Source organism: Phocoena sinus, chromosome 15 (assembly GCF_008692025.1).
Source record: "Phocoena sinus isolate mPhoSin1 chromosome 15, mPhoSin1.pri, whole genome shotgun sequence".
NCBI classification, from domain to species: domain Eukaryota; kingdom Metazoa; phylum Chordata; class Mammalia; order Artiodactyla; family Phocoenidae; genus Phocoena; species Phocoena sinus.
Window position 1 is genome coordinate 45,920,300 of NC_045777.1, and position 16,253 is coordinate 45,936,552.

General features: G+C 41.0%; 1 protein-coding gene across 3 annotated transcripts in view; it reads right to left on the reverse strand.

Annotated features, from left to right (window-relative positions):
* XRN2 (5'-3' exoribonuclease 2) overlaps positions 1-16,253 on the reverse strand; it is an 80,918-nt gene that overhangs the window by 10,372 nt on the left and 54,293 nt on the right. For 2 of the 3 annotated variants that reach the window (XM_032604844.1, XM_032604845.1), the window contains exons 25-27: positions 11,028-11,096; positions 10,803-10,934; positions 8,837-8,964 (exon numbers count right to left, since the gene is read on the reverse strand). In XM_032604844.1, coding sequence (XP_032460735.1) covers positions 8,837-8,964; positions 10,803-10,934; positions 11,028-11,096 — 329 coding nt within the window. Of the gene's footprint in view, positions 1-8,836; positions 8,965-10,795; positions 10,935-11,027; positions 11,097-16,253 lie in introns of all 3 variants that reach the window. The other variant, XR_004345743.1, reaches the window with a different exon arrangement.

Sequence of the window (16,253 nt, forward strand, 5' to 3'; positions counted from 1 at the left end):
GCGTGTTAGATTAAGCACACCAGTATTTCTAAGTAGAATTGGAATGTAATGTTCACTAAGTGTAAATGCTTTTGGAGAGGGGGAGCCCTTCTCAGTAGTCTAATTGTATACCTGTAAATGTCTAGAAAAACAGCCAGAGCTCCTACCCCACCAATTCTGGTATGCCAGGTGCTGCCCACTCTGTTTTGCTTTCACTGTTTCTCACCTCCAGGACAACTTTTTTTTTTCCATACAACAAACTCAGCACATGCAAAAACTATAGTTTTTTGTTAAAAACCTAAGCAAATTGTGTTAAGACTTTAAAATATCTCTTGCTTTCAACCCAAGAAGGAAAGGACTGAAGACAAATTTCAAGGCTACCTTTAAACAAATCTCTTCATGTGGCTCTGAGCAATATATATGGCCCTTAAGTGTTCATAAAGCAGAAATATTTCCTGGCTGAGAAGTAGAATGTAAAACAAACTTATTATCATTCATTTGTATGGCTCTAAAAGAAGATCCATTTGAGAGGGAGAAAAAAAAATCTGAGATAGTGAATTGCACTTCACAAAGGTACAAGCAAGAGAGAGAGAAAAAAAATGACAGCTAATTTTTTCCTGTGGTCTTTAAAAACATATCCCTTTTCTAGAGCTCTACAGCCACAGAAACCAAGGCTTCACCCATAGCTCCTCAAGTGACAATTTACCTAATCAGCGTAGCAATCATGGAAAAGATTCCATGTTTACTGATTGCACTAATCAAAAATCACTTTTCAAATGCAGCTAATTGACAAGTTTACCGACTGAAATGAAGAGAAGTGACATGTCATGTTCTCCAGGTTGCAGAAGCGAACGCTTTATCCATGCTGAGCACTTGGGGCTGCACTTGACTCTGACAAGTTCCCAGTACCTGGACAATCACCCGTCAGCCAAAAACTGACACATCAAAGACTGACAGTGAGAAATGCCTGCAGCAGACACTCAACAGAGCTGGAAGTATGACCAATGGCTCTCCTTGATGTAACTCTGCCCCACATGAAAAACCAGCTATGATATTGATACTACAAATATTTTAAAAGACTGACTAAACAGTTTAGATCTCAATTTTACTAAAATTATTTCCAAACAAATTTTTTTTTTTTTTTTTTTTGCGGTACGCGGGCCTCTCACTGTTGTGGCCCTCTCCCGTTGCGGAGCACAGGCTCCGGATGCGCAGGCTCAGCGGCCATGGCTCACGGGCCCAGCCGCTCTGTGGCATGTGGGATCTTCCCGGAACGGGGCACGAACCCGTGTGCCCTGCATCGGCAGGCGGACTCTCAACCACTGCACCACTAGGGAAGCCCTCTAAACAAATTTTGAAGTTCAAAAGTCTATAAAGAGGAATGCTGATCTTTTATCACTGAATACTTTCACAGTATCTACTATGTGCCAGGCACTGTTTCAAGTACTTAATAACTTAAACTCACTTACTGTGAATATTTTGTGAGATGGGTGTTCTCTGTACCATTTTAGACATGAGGAAAGGGAGTACTGACAAAAGCCTGCCTGAGGTCACAAGGCTAATAAGGGTGGAGGGAAAGCCAGGACTACCCCCCCCAACACACTATGCTGCTCCATGGTTCACGTGCACTTGTGCTGTCAGCTGAGGTGACTCTTCATGTTATTTTATGTCAGAAGGACCAGGAGAGCTGCCTCCTCAACCAGGAGGCTCAGAAGCTCAGGGTCTCAAGAAGGCAAGACCGGGGATCTCTGCAAACTACTTTCAATATTTCCAAAGTTTAGAATTCACATGACTACACCCACCCAATTAAGACAGGAACGAAAAATAAACATACTTTATTAACACATGCACTTCAGGAGTAAGCATCTTGACATACAGATTCATGGGGAGAAAATAAAAGATCTTGGGTAAAACATCTGGAATCACTGCTTTTTTTTTAATACAATTTTTCCATTCACTTTATTAGTAATTTAATGTGGAAACAGTTAAACATTATAAAATAATTCTTTTTGACATCTGACATTTTTTTTGAAAATCCATAATTACGTTTTTCTGTTTTGTTAGTTCATTTGTATCCATTTTAATTTTTTAAATTTTTTTGAATTTCATTTTATTTTTTTTAATACAACAGGTTCTTATTAGTTATCTATTTTATACATATTAGTGTATATATGTCAATCCCAATCTCCCAATTCATCCCACCACAACCCCCCGCCCCGGAATCACTGCTCTTCTTAAAAGGGTAATACTACCTTAAAACACTTTGTATTCAAAAAAGATATGTAAATATAAATGTAAACGTAAGGAATCAAATACAAATTAGAAGAGAAAATACACAGAGAGAGATGAATGGATAGACAGATGGCTCAACGGATGGATGGATGGACTGGTTGGCATATACATAAGGGTTAGGTCTGTCTGCATAAATATGAAATCTAGAGGTCACAAGAGACCATGAAATAAATATGCCAGAAAAATATTAATGACAGTAAACTAAAAAAAAAGAAAAGAAAAACCAAATCTTCTGTTGAGCCACATGTAAAGTGTATTGGGGAAAACATCCCAGAACATGGAATTTCCTTTCTTGACAGTTGGCAGCATTTGTCTGTGCTTATCATACAACTGTGACCAGTTTACTACCATGAAACAACTATTCTAGATTAGGCCGATTATTTCTCCAACACATCTCTTACAAAGGTATCAGGGAATACTGTGTCAAATGACATGGTTGCCTTCTAGGAAGTCCAATCTCACAACCCCAGGTTTTTCTAGGTTCTCGTATAACCAAGGGCAATTAGAAATCTTTAACCTATCGCAATCCTGCTTAAACTTTTACACTTCTGGCTTATACGGATATGATTCCCAATTTCCTCTCTCCCGAGCAGGTATCAGATCCTTATCGCCACCTCCAGGCAGATGGCATCAATGTCTTCAGGCATTTCAACTTCCACACAAATCAGAACTATCATGTTCTTCCATCTTCCTCCATCCTCCTGTGCTGCCAAACTCTCTAGTCCCCCAGGTGCCCTCAGTGCACAAGGAGCCTCATCTGGAATCTTCTCTCTCCTGCACTTCGCACGTTCAACTACGCAGCCCTTTAGCGCCTCCATTCCCACCTTCTCCACTTGGAATCCACTTTGCCACAGATCAGTCCAGACTTTCACTGTCTCTCCCTAAACAGAACCACCACCAAGTCTTTCCACAAGCAAGTTGTGGTTCTAGAAATGAGATGTAGCCGCACGTTTTTTTTGCTTTAAAAAGTTTTTAAAAACTCTTGCCAAAAAAGAGATAGAAGAATTCAGTGGTTTGTGTGAGTCTAAGGATTAAGACATGACAACAAGCTCACAGTAACCCTTATTAGAGAACAAAAATGTAGGAAACACTTTCTAACTTGTTTTATGAGGCCAGACATGTGAAGAAAGCTATAAACTAATCTTTCATAACACAGAGATGAAAAAATAACCCACACTATACTGACACACGCACACAAAATTGATATATCACAAACAATTAGGCTTATTCCAGTAATGCCAGGTTAGCTTAACAGTCAAAAATCAATCTGTGTACATTCACCATGTAACAGAAGGAAACAAACAAACAAACATTACCATCTCAAGAAATGGAGGAAAAGCATTTGATAAAATTCAATACCCACTAGAAACAAGGAATAGAAGGAAACTCCTTCTATAAATGAAAAAACTATAGCAAATATCATATTTAATGGTGAAATATTACAAGTTTTCCCCTTAAGACTGGGAATGAAACAAGGATGCCCACCATCACCACTTACACTGACTCACACTGGAGGTCCCAGGCAGTGCAATAAAACAAAAAGACCAAAAGACATCGAGATTAGAAAATGAATATATAGAACTGTCACAACTCACAGAGGACATGACTGAGTAGGGAAAAAATCCAAAAGAACATACAAACTTTCGGAATACACGAATTTTAGTGAAGTTGTCGGATAAAGTCAATATTTAAAAATCAACTCTTTATATATACAAGCAACAGGAAAATGACATTTAGAAGATATTACTTACAAAAACATCAAAATACATGAAATATCTACAAATTTTTTTTGTCCTCGGTTTTTTATTGTGATGATTCAAGACCCAGAGAAAAGCTACAAGAGCACAAGGAGTTCCCACATGCGCCTTACCCACTTTCCCCAAATGCTGGCTCATCAGATGACACTAAAAGGAAAAGGCAAGTTTTCAAGTGGAAAAAGATACTTCCAATACAAAAAACCCCCAAACAAACTCATAACCAGACTATAAAAGAACTCCTACAAAGTAAAAAGAAAAAGGTAGACAACCCTGTAGAAAAATGGACAAAAGACCCAAACAAGCACATCACCAAAAAAGATAATCCAAGCAGTCAATAAACATGAAAAATTGCTCCAAGTCACCAAGAAGAGGCTAATTCAACGTGAGTGAGCTTCCACTACCCGTCCCACAGAGTGGCTAAAAGCGAACAGGCTGACAACACCAGGGGCTGGTTAGAGCAGGGAGCAGCTGGACCTCCCCCACACTGCTGCGGGGATGTAAACCGGGCCGTGTCTGGCACTTCTCACGAAAGGTGACCCTGACCCTGCAGTTCTGGGAACGGACCCACCAGAAGCGTTTACAACACGCACCAGGACGTGAGAGCTTCACAGCGGTCCATTCCAGGCACCCCCAAGCTGGGGACCAACTCCACACTATCCCAACTGGACAGATAAATGACGGTCAGTCACAAAATGGGACACAGGAAGCAATGAGAACAAATGAACTCGCGCTACAGCGACAGGCGGATAAATCTCAGAAGCAAAACATCCAACTAAAAGGGGCAAATTTAAAAAGGGTAACGGTGTTAAGAGACTGTTAGATACTACGTTAAAAAAAATAAAAAGACAAAACTAATCTATGGAAGTCAGGTTGCCTTTAATGGGCAGGGGCAGTGCCTGGGGGAGGACACAATGGGGGGCTTCTTGGGCACCAGTAACTTTTTAATTAATTAATTTATTTGGTTGCATTGGGTCTTAGTCGCGGCAGGCAGGCTCCCTAGTTGAGACAAAGCGGGCTCCTTAGTTGCGGCTCGCCCGCTCCCCGGTTGTGGCATGCAAACTCTTAGTTGAGACACGCATGCGGGATCTAGTTCCCGGGCCACGGATCGAACCCAGGCCCCCTGCATTGGGAGCGTGGAGTCTTAAGCATAGCACCACCAGGGAAGTCCCAACTTTCTGTTTCTTGATCTGAGTGGTGGTTACATGACTGTGATCATTTCATAAAAATTAAACCGTAGGGCTTCCCTGGTGGCGCAGTGGTTGAGAGTCCACCTGCCGATGAGGGGGACACGGGTTCGTGCCCCGGTCCGGGAAGATCCCACATGCTGCGGAGCGGCTGGGCCTGTGAGCCATGGCCGCTGAGCCTGCGCGTCTGGAGCCTGTGCTCCGCAACGGGAGAGGCCACAACAGTGAGAGGCCCGCGTACCGCAAAAAAATAAAAATAAAAAAAATTTAAACTGTACGTTTATGATTTGGCACTTTATGTATGTTACATTTTAATAAAAAGTATATGTGAAAACATGTATAATAACCTAATTTTCAAAAATTGCATATATGAAGAATTAACAGAAGAAACACTGCTTACTTCACGATCATGGATTTATTTGTTTTTAAAATGTTTTACTATTATACACCATATTTTATTTAACTAACATGTATTACAGTTAACATACATTTAAAACATCAGTTAGAAAAAAATCAGCCTCCCTACCTTCATAATTAGTTCCAATGCATACTCTGTGACTAATTTTATATTCTAAGCTTAATACCACCTGACTACTTGCGGTGTACTTCAAGCTCATTATTTTCTCTCAGCCTGGAGTATTCCAAATTCCCCCTTGTTGGCTCAATTTAAATATCGCATCCTGGTTGATTTTTTTCCATAAACTTTTTCACTCCTCCCATCCCCACCCCCTTTGAAAAGATATGTTAAATACAATGAGAGTCCCAGCACTGATCCTCAGGTGACTCAATGTTTACAAGTCACCAGGCAGAGAGGGCCACTTGTTTCTTGCTCAAAGTGAATCCCTACTTCACAAAGCATATTTCCTATTTTTTAATGATGTAATTAAAGAGATTCTAAGTGGAACAGATTCTAATCAAAGTTTCTAATCAAAGCTTCTTTGTAAGTATAAACAAATTTTATCTAATTAAGTGCTATAAAACAGCAAATGACGAGTTAGTCAAAGTAATAAAAGGGAAGAGGGGACCTCACTATTTTAAATAAAATGCCCAGATGCTGACAAGAGTTATCTGTTTCCACAAAAGGCAAACTAAGGACTCTAGAATTGCAGGCCCTGAAGGGTATGAAATTCTTTACCTCTGGTATGACCTTGATAAATAAAAGAACTTTCTGACTTCTTTCTCTTACTGTTGGGGCAGGATCCTGCAGGGTGGAAGGGGACCTCGGATGCAGTACTTGGATTTATATGAATCCCACACTGAGTGATTTTCTGGGAAGGGACTCCATGACTTTTACAGATTCTCATATGGCCTATGATTCCCTGATTAAGCACCACTGATCTAGGCAATATTTCCCCAAGTGTGGTACATGTCACAGGTGGTACAGAAGATGATTTTCTGGGGGTCCATGAACAAGCTTGTTCTCTTCGTGGTTGTATTCATTTTGATGTATATTTGAAAAAATACAGCAAGCACATCAAAACCATAATGTATTGATACACTTTACAAATTAAAAATAAGTCAATTTAAGTTAGTGGGAAAAAAAGACTTCAAAGTTTTAAGTAAGATGTCCAGGTGCCATCTGGATAAACTATGGTGGCAGCAGGCCAGCAACTGGGCCTTAGGAAACAGGAGGTGGAAGGAAGCCACTTAACACAGAGCACGTGTGCTTTCACCTCTGCTACTCAAACCTCTTGCCACACCTCGGAAAGTCTACTCAATGCAACAACCTCAGAAATTCCCCACAACCATGGTCTTGAGAAGTACTGGCTAAACTAATCCACAGAGATTATACCTGGTTCTAGCACTTGCATCTCATTTTGTCCCCGTATTTGGAAGCTGTGATACCAGTAGAGATAGAAATAAATGGCAAAGAGCCACAAGGAAAAAGGAACTGATAAAGAACGTCCGAGTAAACAGCTGGCTTTAACAATTAGCTGGAGATGCTCTCACCGCTCACTGGTGAGATCTCAGGGCACAGATAACTCCTACAAAGTGATTAGACTTTTCTGTTGTATGTGGTACATGTTGATACATATTCCGCATGCATTACAAATGGAAATACTCAGAAATGCTATTTGCTAAATTTTCGGGGGAAAGCAGCTGAGGAACTACTGTAACCAAGCAGATCTCCAAGAAGCCCATTAAACCCTGTGCTCCTTCTGTGCTTCCTTCACTAAATAGAATAAAACCGCTGAAGTCCACAGATTTCATGGTGGAGTCTAACAATGTGCCATTCAGTGTCATTAAGCCACACAGAGAGACACGCAGACAGACAGACAGACAGAACACAGTGAAAACAGGACCCTGAGAGGAGACCATCAGAACTCCTTTCTTACAGGGCTTCAGGTTAAAAATGGTTTTGTAACTAAATCAGCATGAAAACAATACTAAGTACAAAGCATAAATATTTCCCAACAATCCTCACTTTAATCTGGTTCTTTCTTTGACAGGTGTAACCGGTTTAAAAGGAGTTCTAAGGGTTCTCTGCAATAGAGTAGCCCTTCCTGTTTTTTCTAAATTTAATTTTTATCAACTATTTGAAACATTCAGAAAAAAACTTAAATGCTACGACATTTGGATTTAACAAATGTTAGCATCTTGCCGCATTGTCTCCCTCCTCCCCACGCAGGGGCTGACTGGTGGGGCAGCAACCAGACAACCCGGAATGCAGAAGCACAGGCTTCACAAAGGAAGGGCTCTGAGGACTTGGCAAGTGACCTACACTTCCCTGAAAATGAGCCCGGCCACAGAGCTCAGACACAACAGTTAATGGGGATACAGTTTAAAATTAATACAAAGTCCGAAGCCCAACACTCAACTATTTTCTCCGATTTCCACTGCAATCCAAATGCCATATAATCACTTTCACAGTTAACATTTCTGATTCACTTCTGCCCACAAAACAAGTTATAAGGGGTCAAGGAAAGGCCACAGTCTTCACAGAACCACAAGGTTAAAGGCATATTTCTACCTAAAGCAATGCCTGTCTTTATGTTAGGCAGTTACTAAGATACGATTTGAATTAAGAAACAGATACTGTTGTCTTTCAAGTAATTCCAATTCCATGTCTACTGCACCTGATTTTTTTTTTTTTTTGCGGTACGCGGGCCTCTCACTGTTGTGGCCTCTCGCGTTGCGGAGCACAGGCTCCGGACGTGCAGGTTCAGCGGCCATGGCTCACGGGCCCAGCCGCTCCGCGGCATGTGGGATCTTCCCGGACCGGGGCACAAACCCGCGTCCCCTGCATCGGCAGGCGGACTCTCAACCACTGCGCCACCAGGGAAGCCCCTACTGCACCTGATTTAATTGCCCCATTACCTGTATTAATGGAATAAACAGGAGCTTGTTTCGCATACCTTTTCCTGCATATGTTCACCCAGAAGCAGATTTAGAAATGAAAATAAGAAATCCAATTCATATTATTCAATTAACTATATACAGATAAGATAAAAATATCTGAAAGTCTGTATGAAGTATTCTCTTGTAATTCTTCTAAACATTATGTTTTTAAGTCCACTATGTCTGCACTGACATAATAAATCTTTTTAGTAATGAAGATCAGAAGCCACCCTTTGTTGCAGTACTTAATTTAGCAGGTAAAATAATCCATTACTGAAAACTTACTTGACATAAGCTTTGGAATCTGGGCTTGTCCTCTCAACAGTGGCCGGTACAAGTTTCCCTGGTAAGTCGCAGGTGGTGGTGCAGCATTGCTGTAAACGCCAGTTCCAGAGCCTCTGGGCATAACATGGCTATAAAAGGACCCCCCACCCAGCAAAACAATTATATAGACATATATCCAACACATAATAAATAAACGTTAGCAGCCGTCTTTGTACTACTAGATCTGATTAAGACAATGCAAATTTAAAAGATTTATAATGGACAAAGTTCAAAACAATACCCGATAATGGTGACAGCAAATATTCACTTATCACACCAAAGATTTTTAATACTCATGTAAATATTTATTACCTTATGCAAAAAATAATCTGAGTCTATTTCTCTTTTTTTGCATTGTATTTTGTTTTGTCCTCAAAAACCCATGCTGTTGCTATCACTATGCAGTTGACCCTTGAACAACGTGCGTTTGAACTGCGCAGGTCGACTTATAGGTGGATTGTTTGCAATAGTAAATACTAGAGTCCTATACAATCCATGGTTGAGGATTTTCGAATGCTCAGAGGGTCAGTGCCCCTAACCCCAGAGATGTTCAAGGGTCAACTGTATATACTACTACTCTATATCTTACTATTTTCAGTTTACTACTGATATATCAAACATTTCCCTATATCTTTCATAGTCTTCCTAGGTGTTAACATCTATACCTATAGAATATTTACATGTTGATATCTCATATTACTAAACTAGTCCACCATTTAGTACCAGTAGTATAGACAACAATGCCTAGAGAGATCTGGGCATATAACTAGGCTCCTCTAAAATATCTTCTCAGGATAAATTCCAATAAGCAGGAATCTGGGTCAAAAGTTCAGAGTACCTTCAGAACTTAAAACTCTATTTAGAGGTATTTCTATGTTGCTTTCCAAAATGGCTGAAATAATGCAAAAAAGAAATCTTTTAAGAATATTTTAGATTTGCATTTCTTTTACTATTAAGAATGAAGACGACCAAACAACCACAATAGAAACTATGCTAAGCAGTTAACCCCACAACAACTTCATGAGTTAAGTAGGTGTGATTGTGATTCCCATTTTACACACAGGAAATGGAGGCACAGGGCGGTGCAGTAACGTGAACAAACATATCAAGTGGTAGACAAGGCATCTGATCCAGACGTTTAGGATCCAAAGCCCATGACCCCACTGTCCCTTACTAGCCACTGTATAAAGTACACGCTGCTGATGGTAACCTACTGCCTAAATCCCATTTTGAATCTTAAGGTTTTCCTATGAATTGGAAATATCTATTTATGAGTTATCATCATTAATTCATAGATGATAACTCATTAATATTTACCCCAGCACATTGCTCTTTTTATCCCAGCTTTATGTGTTACCGTTTCAAAGCTCCCTCTTTTATATACGGTTGTCTCCCTAACTAGGAAAAAGGCAATTTGATAGCTAATAAGGGCAAAGGATAAAAATCAGAAATTCACAGCAGAGGAGATACAAATGGCCAGCAGACATCTTAAAAGAGACTCAACCTGACTAACAGGCCAGGAAACACATTAAGGCAGCACGGAGACATCAGTGCTTGGGTACAAGCCCCGGAGGTGATGGCTCTGCTCAGAGGTACTGGGGACACCCGGACATGAACTCGGCCAGAACTTTCTTGAGGATAAAGAGCGCGTTTTATTCTTTTGAAATAACGGTCTTCTAGACAGCAAAATCTCTTAAGAGAAAATAACGGAATTCTCAAGCAACACATAAAGCAATATACAGACCAAAGAAACAGAAGTGAATTTTAAAAAATGAAGAAAAGCAGAAAAGTATCAAAGTCATTAAAATATCTGCAAAATTGTTGTATTTAATTAAATATTAAATATTTGTGGCATAAATGCTGACTTAATGCTTTGTGGAAGACCCAGAAAAAGCGAAATACACACACAGAGAAACCTACCACTCACCCCAAAGCCCTGAAGGCCGCTGGATCCAGGTGGACGGGCCGCCGGTCCCGGTTAAAGCCGAGCTGGGGCTTCCACTGCCGCCCATTGCTGGATTTCTCCCAGTCGCCAGGTTTCAGTACCGGTGCAGGTTTTCTAACCATTTGAAAATACAAAATTTAGTTATAGGGATGAACTTCGTTTATACAAAATAAACCTGGAGAGTTTTATAAATGCATTGTTGTTTACCTTGCTCCCGGAAGCATTATGGCTTTAAAAATGTAATCTTCAGCAAACTGTGGGTCTTTAAAATTAATACTAGAAGAGAACAATACACAATTTAGTGACTATACTGGATTAGCCTCGCTTAACTATCATGTAAACTCAGGTACTTTTCACCGTTATTTTATTTAAGTTTTTTTTTTGGCCTCACTGCGTGGCTTGCACGATCTCAGTTCCCCCACCAGGGACTGAACCTGGGCCCCGGCAGTGGAAGCCTGGAGTCATAACCACTAGGCCACCAAGGAACTGGGCACTTTTTTTTTTTTTTTTTTTTTTTTGCGGTACGCGGGCCTCTCACTGTTGTGGCCTCTCCCGTTGCGGAGCACAGGCTCCGGACGCGCAGGCTCAGCAGCCATGGCTCACGGGCCCAGCCGCTCCGCGGCATGTGGGATCTTCCCGGACCGGGGCACGAACCCGTGTCCCCTGCATTGGCAGGCGGACTCTCAACCACTGAACTAGGCACTTTTGACCTTTAAACAGAATAACTAAAATCCAAATGTTCTCCAAAAATGATCTTAGTCACTGGATTTTGCCGAATTGCCAAATGGCTAAACATCTTCCTCACCAAACTGCCACTAATTTCCAGGATGGCCCTTGTGTAACTTTCTGTGCAAGAGTCATGTTCAAGCTAATTGTGAGTGATCACAGAGAAATAACAGACACTGCCTGCCCAACTCTTGAGAAATTCCAGTATAATATCAGAGACAGGTCCAAGAGGTTTCCAACAACAAAAAATAGAAAACACCTTTCACTTTGTTCAGGCCATGGCAAAGACCCTCCCTCTGGCATCTTCGAGAAGATCAGCTCTTGTTACAAGAAAGATGCAAACAACAACAGAAACATTTGCAAAATCAAAAAAGAACACAAACAATCCATAGGGGAAAAAACACAAAACCTCCCAGTTGGAAGCCTATATCCTGCTCTACTAATGCGTGTTTCTGTGATAATGTAACAGCCACCATTTGAACACTACACAAAGGCTGTACATTCAGACTAACAAGCCTGGCCAAACTCCTTTCTGGTGGGGGGGGTGTGTGTGTGTGCAGGCGCCTCCCAAAGCACACAAGTCTTCCTTCTGACACAGCAAGGTCTCTTCTAGGACTCTGGATACACGCCTGGTTTATACTTAAGGATGCTCATAACATCAGTATTCATAATGCTGAAAAACTGTAAAACCTAAGTGTATGGACAATAGTGGACTGGTTAAAGAAACTACGGTTCTTTCTAAAAACGGTATCCTCAATTGATACTTTTTAAAATGTAGTAACAAAATACTTAATGACATGGGAAAATTACACATGCAACAGGCTAGACACACATTCACCAAAAGGTTACTTGTACATTCAACCATTTCCTTTCCTTCTTTTTGCTTTTTTATATTCTCCAAAGATCCTCCAAAGATTACAGATTACAGTTGCAATCAGTGAAAAAAGGTTTTATTGAACTGGTTGACATTTTAGATAGCTAACTTTTTTTCCTCTTCAAATACTGCCACTTAAAATAATTAAGGCCCATCTGTTATAGAGAAATTTTCGTTGCAGTAGGATTTAACTGTATATTTTAAGTACACAAAAATAGTTTCATTTATAATAAAGATGCTATAAGCTCAAGAACAGCTGAACAACACGTCATTTATTCAATCTGTTCCTCTTACAAACTCACTCTTCACCGCAACTGTCTTTATCTCAGATGTTCTCTATTCCAGATGGCTTAGGGCAGGGCCAGGCACAACAGGCAGTATGAAAGGTTTAAGAGCGTGAAAGAGAAAGAGATAGGTATCTGTTAGGGCTTTGCAGATACATAGTAAAGAGAGAAAACTGGGGACTTCACTGGCGGTCCAGTGGTTAGGACTCCAAGCTTCTACTGCAGGGGGGCACAGGTTCGATCCCTGGTCGGGGAACTAAGATCTCACAAGCCACGTGGAGTGGCCAAAAAAAAAAAAAAGAGAGAGAGAGAGAGAGAAATCTGGTGATAAAGCAAGACTTGCAACTAAAGTATCTCAAAATACTTCTCTTAGTGTCAGCAGGCCTTTTCGGCAGTTTACCAAACAGATTTTCAGAGTGCCCACTGCATACACGGTCTCACGGTGGGATCAGGGGCACAAACACTGACCAAGCACGGAGCCTGCCTCCCCTTCTAATAGGGGAAATAGACAGAAAAGGTTTAATAACAGTTTAATAAGGAAGAAAGTGGAAAAGGCAACAACAGGCACAGGAAAGACGCTGAATCAAAGCATGTGAGTGCACATGCCTTCCACACACACGCCCTTGTGAGTGTGGGCTAAATGCATGTATGTATGGTGGAGGGGGGCCTTTCACCTGGGACCAAGGAAGACAGCACCCAACAGGCTATGGTTGAAGGTGGGACAGGACTGGCTGCAGGCTGGAACAGACATGGAAAGGGGTAGCTCCGTTTAATTGGCGCAGCCTTCTCAATGGGGATCTGGGAGAGAAGTAACAAGCCCTACAAAAAATGATTTGAGTGACTACATACATTCTCAGTTCTCCCAAGGAAGATACATAACCAGTGCCATTCTAAAGGCACAGGATACAAACTGGTTCATTACATGCAGTAAATGCTTTAAGTTCTCAAGACTTAATTCTCAGGTGGGATCCCGGTTGAGAAGGGCTGAACTGGAATGAAAAAGTATGTGAACAGAAGTGGGCAGTAAGACGGCCTGGTTGAACTGGAATGTTGTCATGAAGGGCTTGTTCTGACCACAACGTAAGGCCACTTCAAGTTGTCAGAGAGTAAAAGCAATCCAAGATGCAATTCAGAAAGAACCACCCGGCCACACTGCATTAGAAAGATGGGGTGAGAACCAAAAGGAGGTCACAGTCCTAGCCTAGGGAATGCTGGGCGAGCTAAAGAAATGGCAGGGCTGGAGCTGGAAGGAAGATCATGCTTAGGTGAGGGCTCTAGGGGAACACCTGCAAGGCGCACACAGAAAGAGCTGAAACTAAGAAGTGAAAGAAACAGCCAAGTAACAAGCTCCCAGGGAGAAGAGAGAATCCCAGGTCATAGGGATAAATTCTCTCGAAAGACAACGGTTACAAGAGGTTTAATAAGAGAGCTGAAGGTAATGTTTGAGAAAACAAATCCATTTATTCATCAAATATGTGCAGTTTATTATATGTCAATTATTCCTCAATAAAACTGTTTTTAAAATTCCATTATTCATGTTCATGCTCTGAAAGGGAAAACACTTCCAAGCTAATAAGAAAACAATCTCCTGTATCTCTCCCACTTCCCCTCAGAACTACACTCAACAGAGTGATCTTATACTTAATATGGTTCAAGCCACTGGGAGACAGAAAAGGAGTATTTAAAAATAAGTTTGGAGGTCCCCCACTGAAGGGACAAGGGACACAACTTATGATCTGAAAGATTAAAGCATTCATTCCCCTTGGATCTTTGAGAACAATTTGAAGACTTATTGTCTCCTAGAAAGAGTTAAGCTTTTACTGGTTGTGAGCTTTTTTTGTATTTTAATTTGTTCCCCAAAATATATACTAAGAACTATTATGTTTCTAGAAACTAAAGTAACAACAGAAGCTAAAGCACAACTCTACTGCACTTTTTTCCAATGTGATAACATCAGCCACAACTTAAACTTCCTAAAAGTAAAACAGACTTAGGCAGGAACCCATTAGGCAAAGGTCCAAAGGGTAACTTTTTATTTGGATCCAAACTTTCAAAGTGCCTTTGGTTTTTTTCAGGTTAACGTAATTCAAATTTTTATAGGTAGAGCATTAAAAATAATGGAAATAATTCCATTATACTAAAATATATAAATAAAAATAACGGGGGAAAAATATAGATTACTCTGAGAAATTCCCACCATTAGAAACAAGAGGCATTAATTGTGGAGAGTTTACTGGGGAGGGAAAGCAGTAATATGGAGATAAAGTCAGAAGCACCCTCAGGGAGGAGACGAGTTAACAGAACAACCTCTGGACCCAACAGGCTGCCCGGCTAAGGTCAGAGAACGGTGCGTAGATTCATATTGTTTCATCTAACTGGTGAACAGGGGAGGGGGTTTAACCACTCTCTCGAGGTGGAACAGCGCCGACTCAGCCAGCATAAGCTTCTACCCTCCAGACCAGCTCCGACGAGGGCTTGTACAGTAGATCCCCTCCTTGGTAGGTAACCTCCCTATTATTTTAATCAATTGTCTTCATAAACACACTGAGGACAATATAAATTAAAAATTTTAAACCTAAGCATAGTTGTAAAGTAAGGAAACTGAACAGTGCTTTTATTTTTATCACAAGTAGCACTTTAGACACTTTGCAGCAAAGTCTCAATAGAAAAAAACCAGAATGCACAACACCTTTTCCAATTCCATTCACTTTAAGAATTATCCTTAGAAACGCTATTTAAGTACTACTGTTGTTTGAGAGTGCTAGGACACATTACAAAGAAAGCAGAAAACTCCAGAAATCTTTTCATTTTTACCTTTCCCTGATACATTCCATAATTAATGCTCAATCAGCAAACCACTGCAAACTGTTCACGATTCATATACTTGACATTTTAAAGCACTTAAAGAGTTTATAGGACTTAACAATGTCTTTTCTGACATCCTATCAGAAGAGGTTAACCAGTTGTGTCCTATGAAGTATTACAGGAAGTGAAAGTTAAACCCTCCCAAGTGTTCCCAACCATCAACTCTGTTACTGATTCCGTGTGTCCTCCACTTCTTCAGGTTTTGGATCTCAAGTTACCTGCTTGCCAACCGTGAGTCTTACAAACACGGCAGTAATGGTCATTACATTAAAAATCTATCTTCACGGGCTTCCCTGGTGGCGCAGTGGTTGGGAGTCCGCCTGCCGATGCAGGGGACACGGGTTCGTGCCCCGGTCCGGGAGGATCCCACGTGCCGCGGAGCGGCTAGGCCCGTGAGCCATGGCCGCTGAGCCTACGCATCCAGAGCCTGTGCTCTGAAACGGGAGAGGCCACAACAGTGAGAGGCCCGCATACCACAAAAAAAAAAAAAAAAAAATCTATCTTCACGTACATCCACATTTTAAAAACATCTCCTTGAAGACAGAAAACATTCTACCCCTTGCCTGATCCATCCAAAAGTGAACACAGAACGTTTGAGAAGCAGTCCTCTGAAGAAGTAAGTCTGGGCTCTTAGAAGAATCTGGCAAACACAGGTTCCAACACTATGAAAGCCAAGCTTTTACA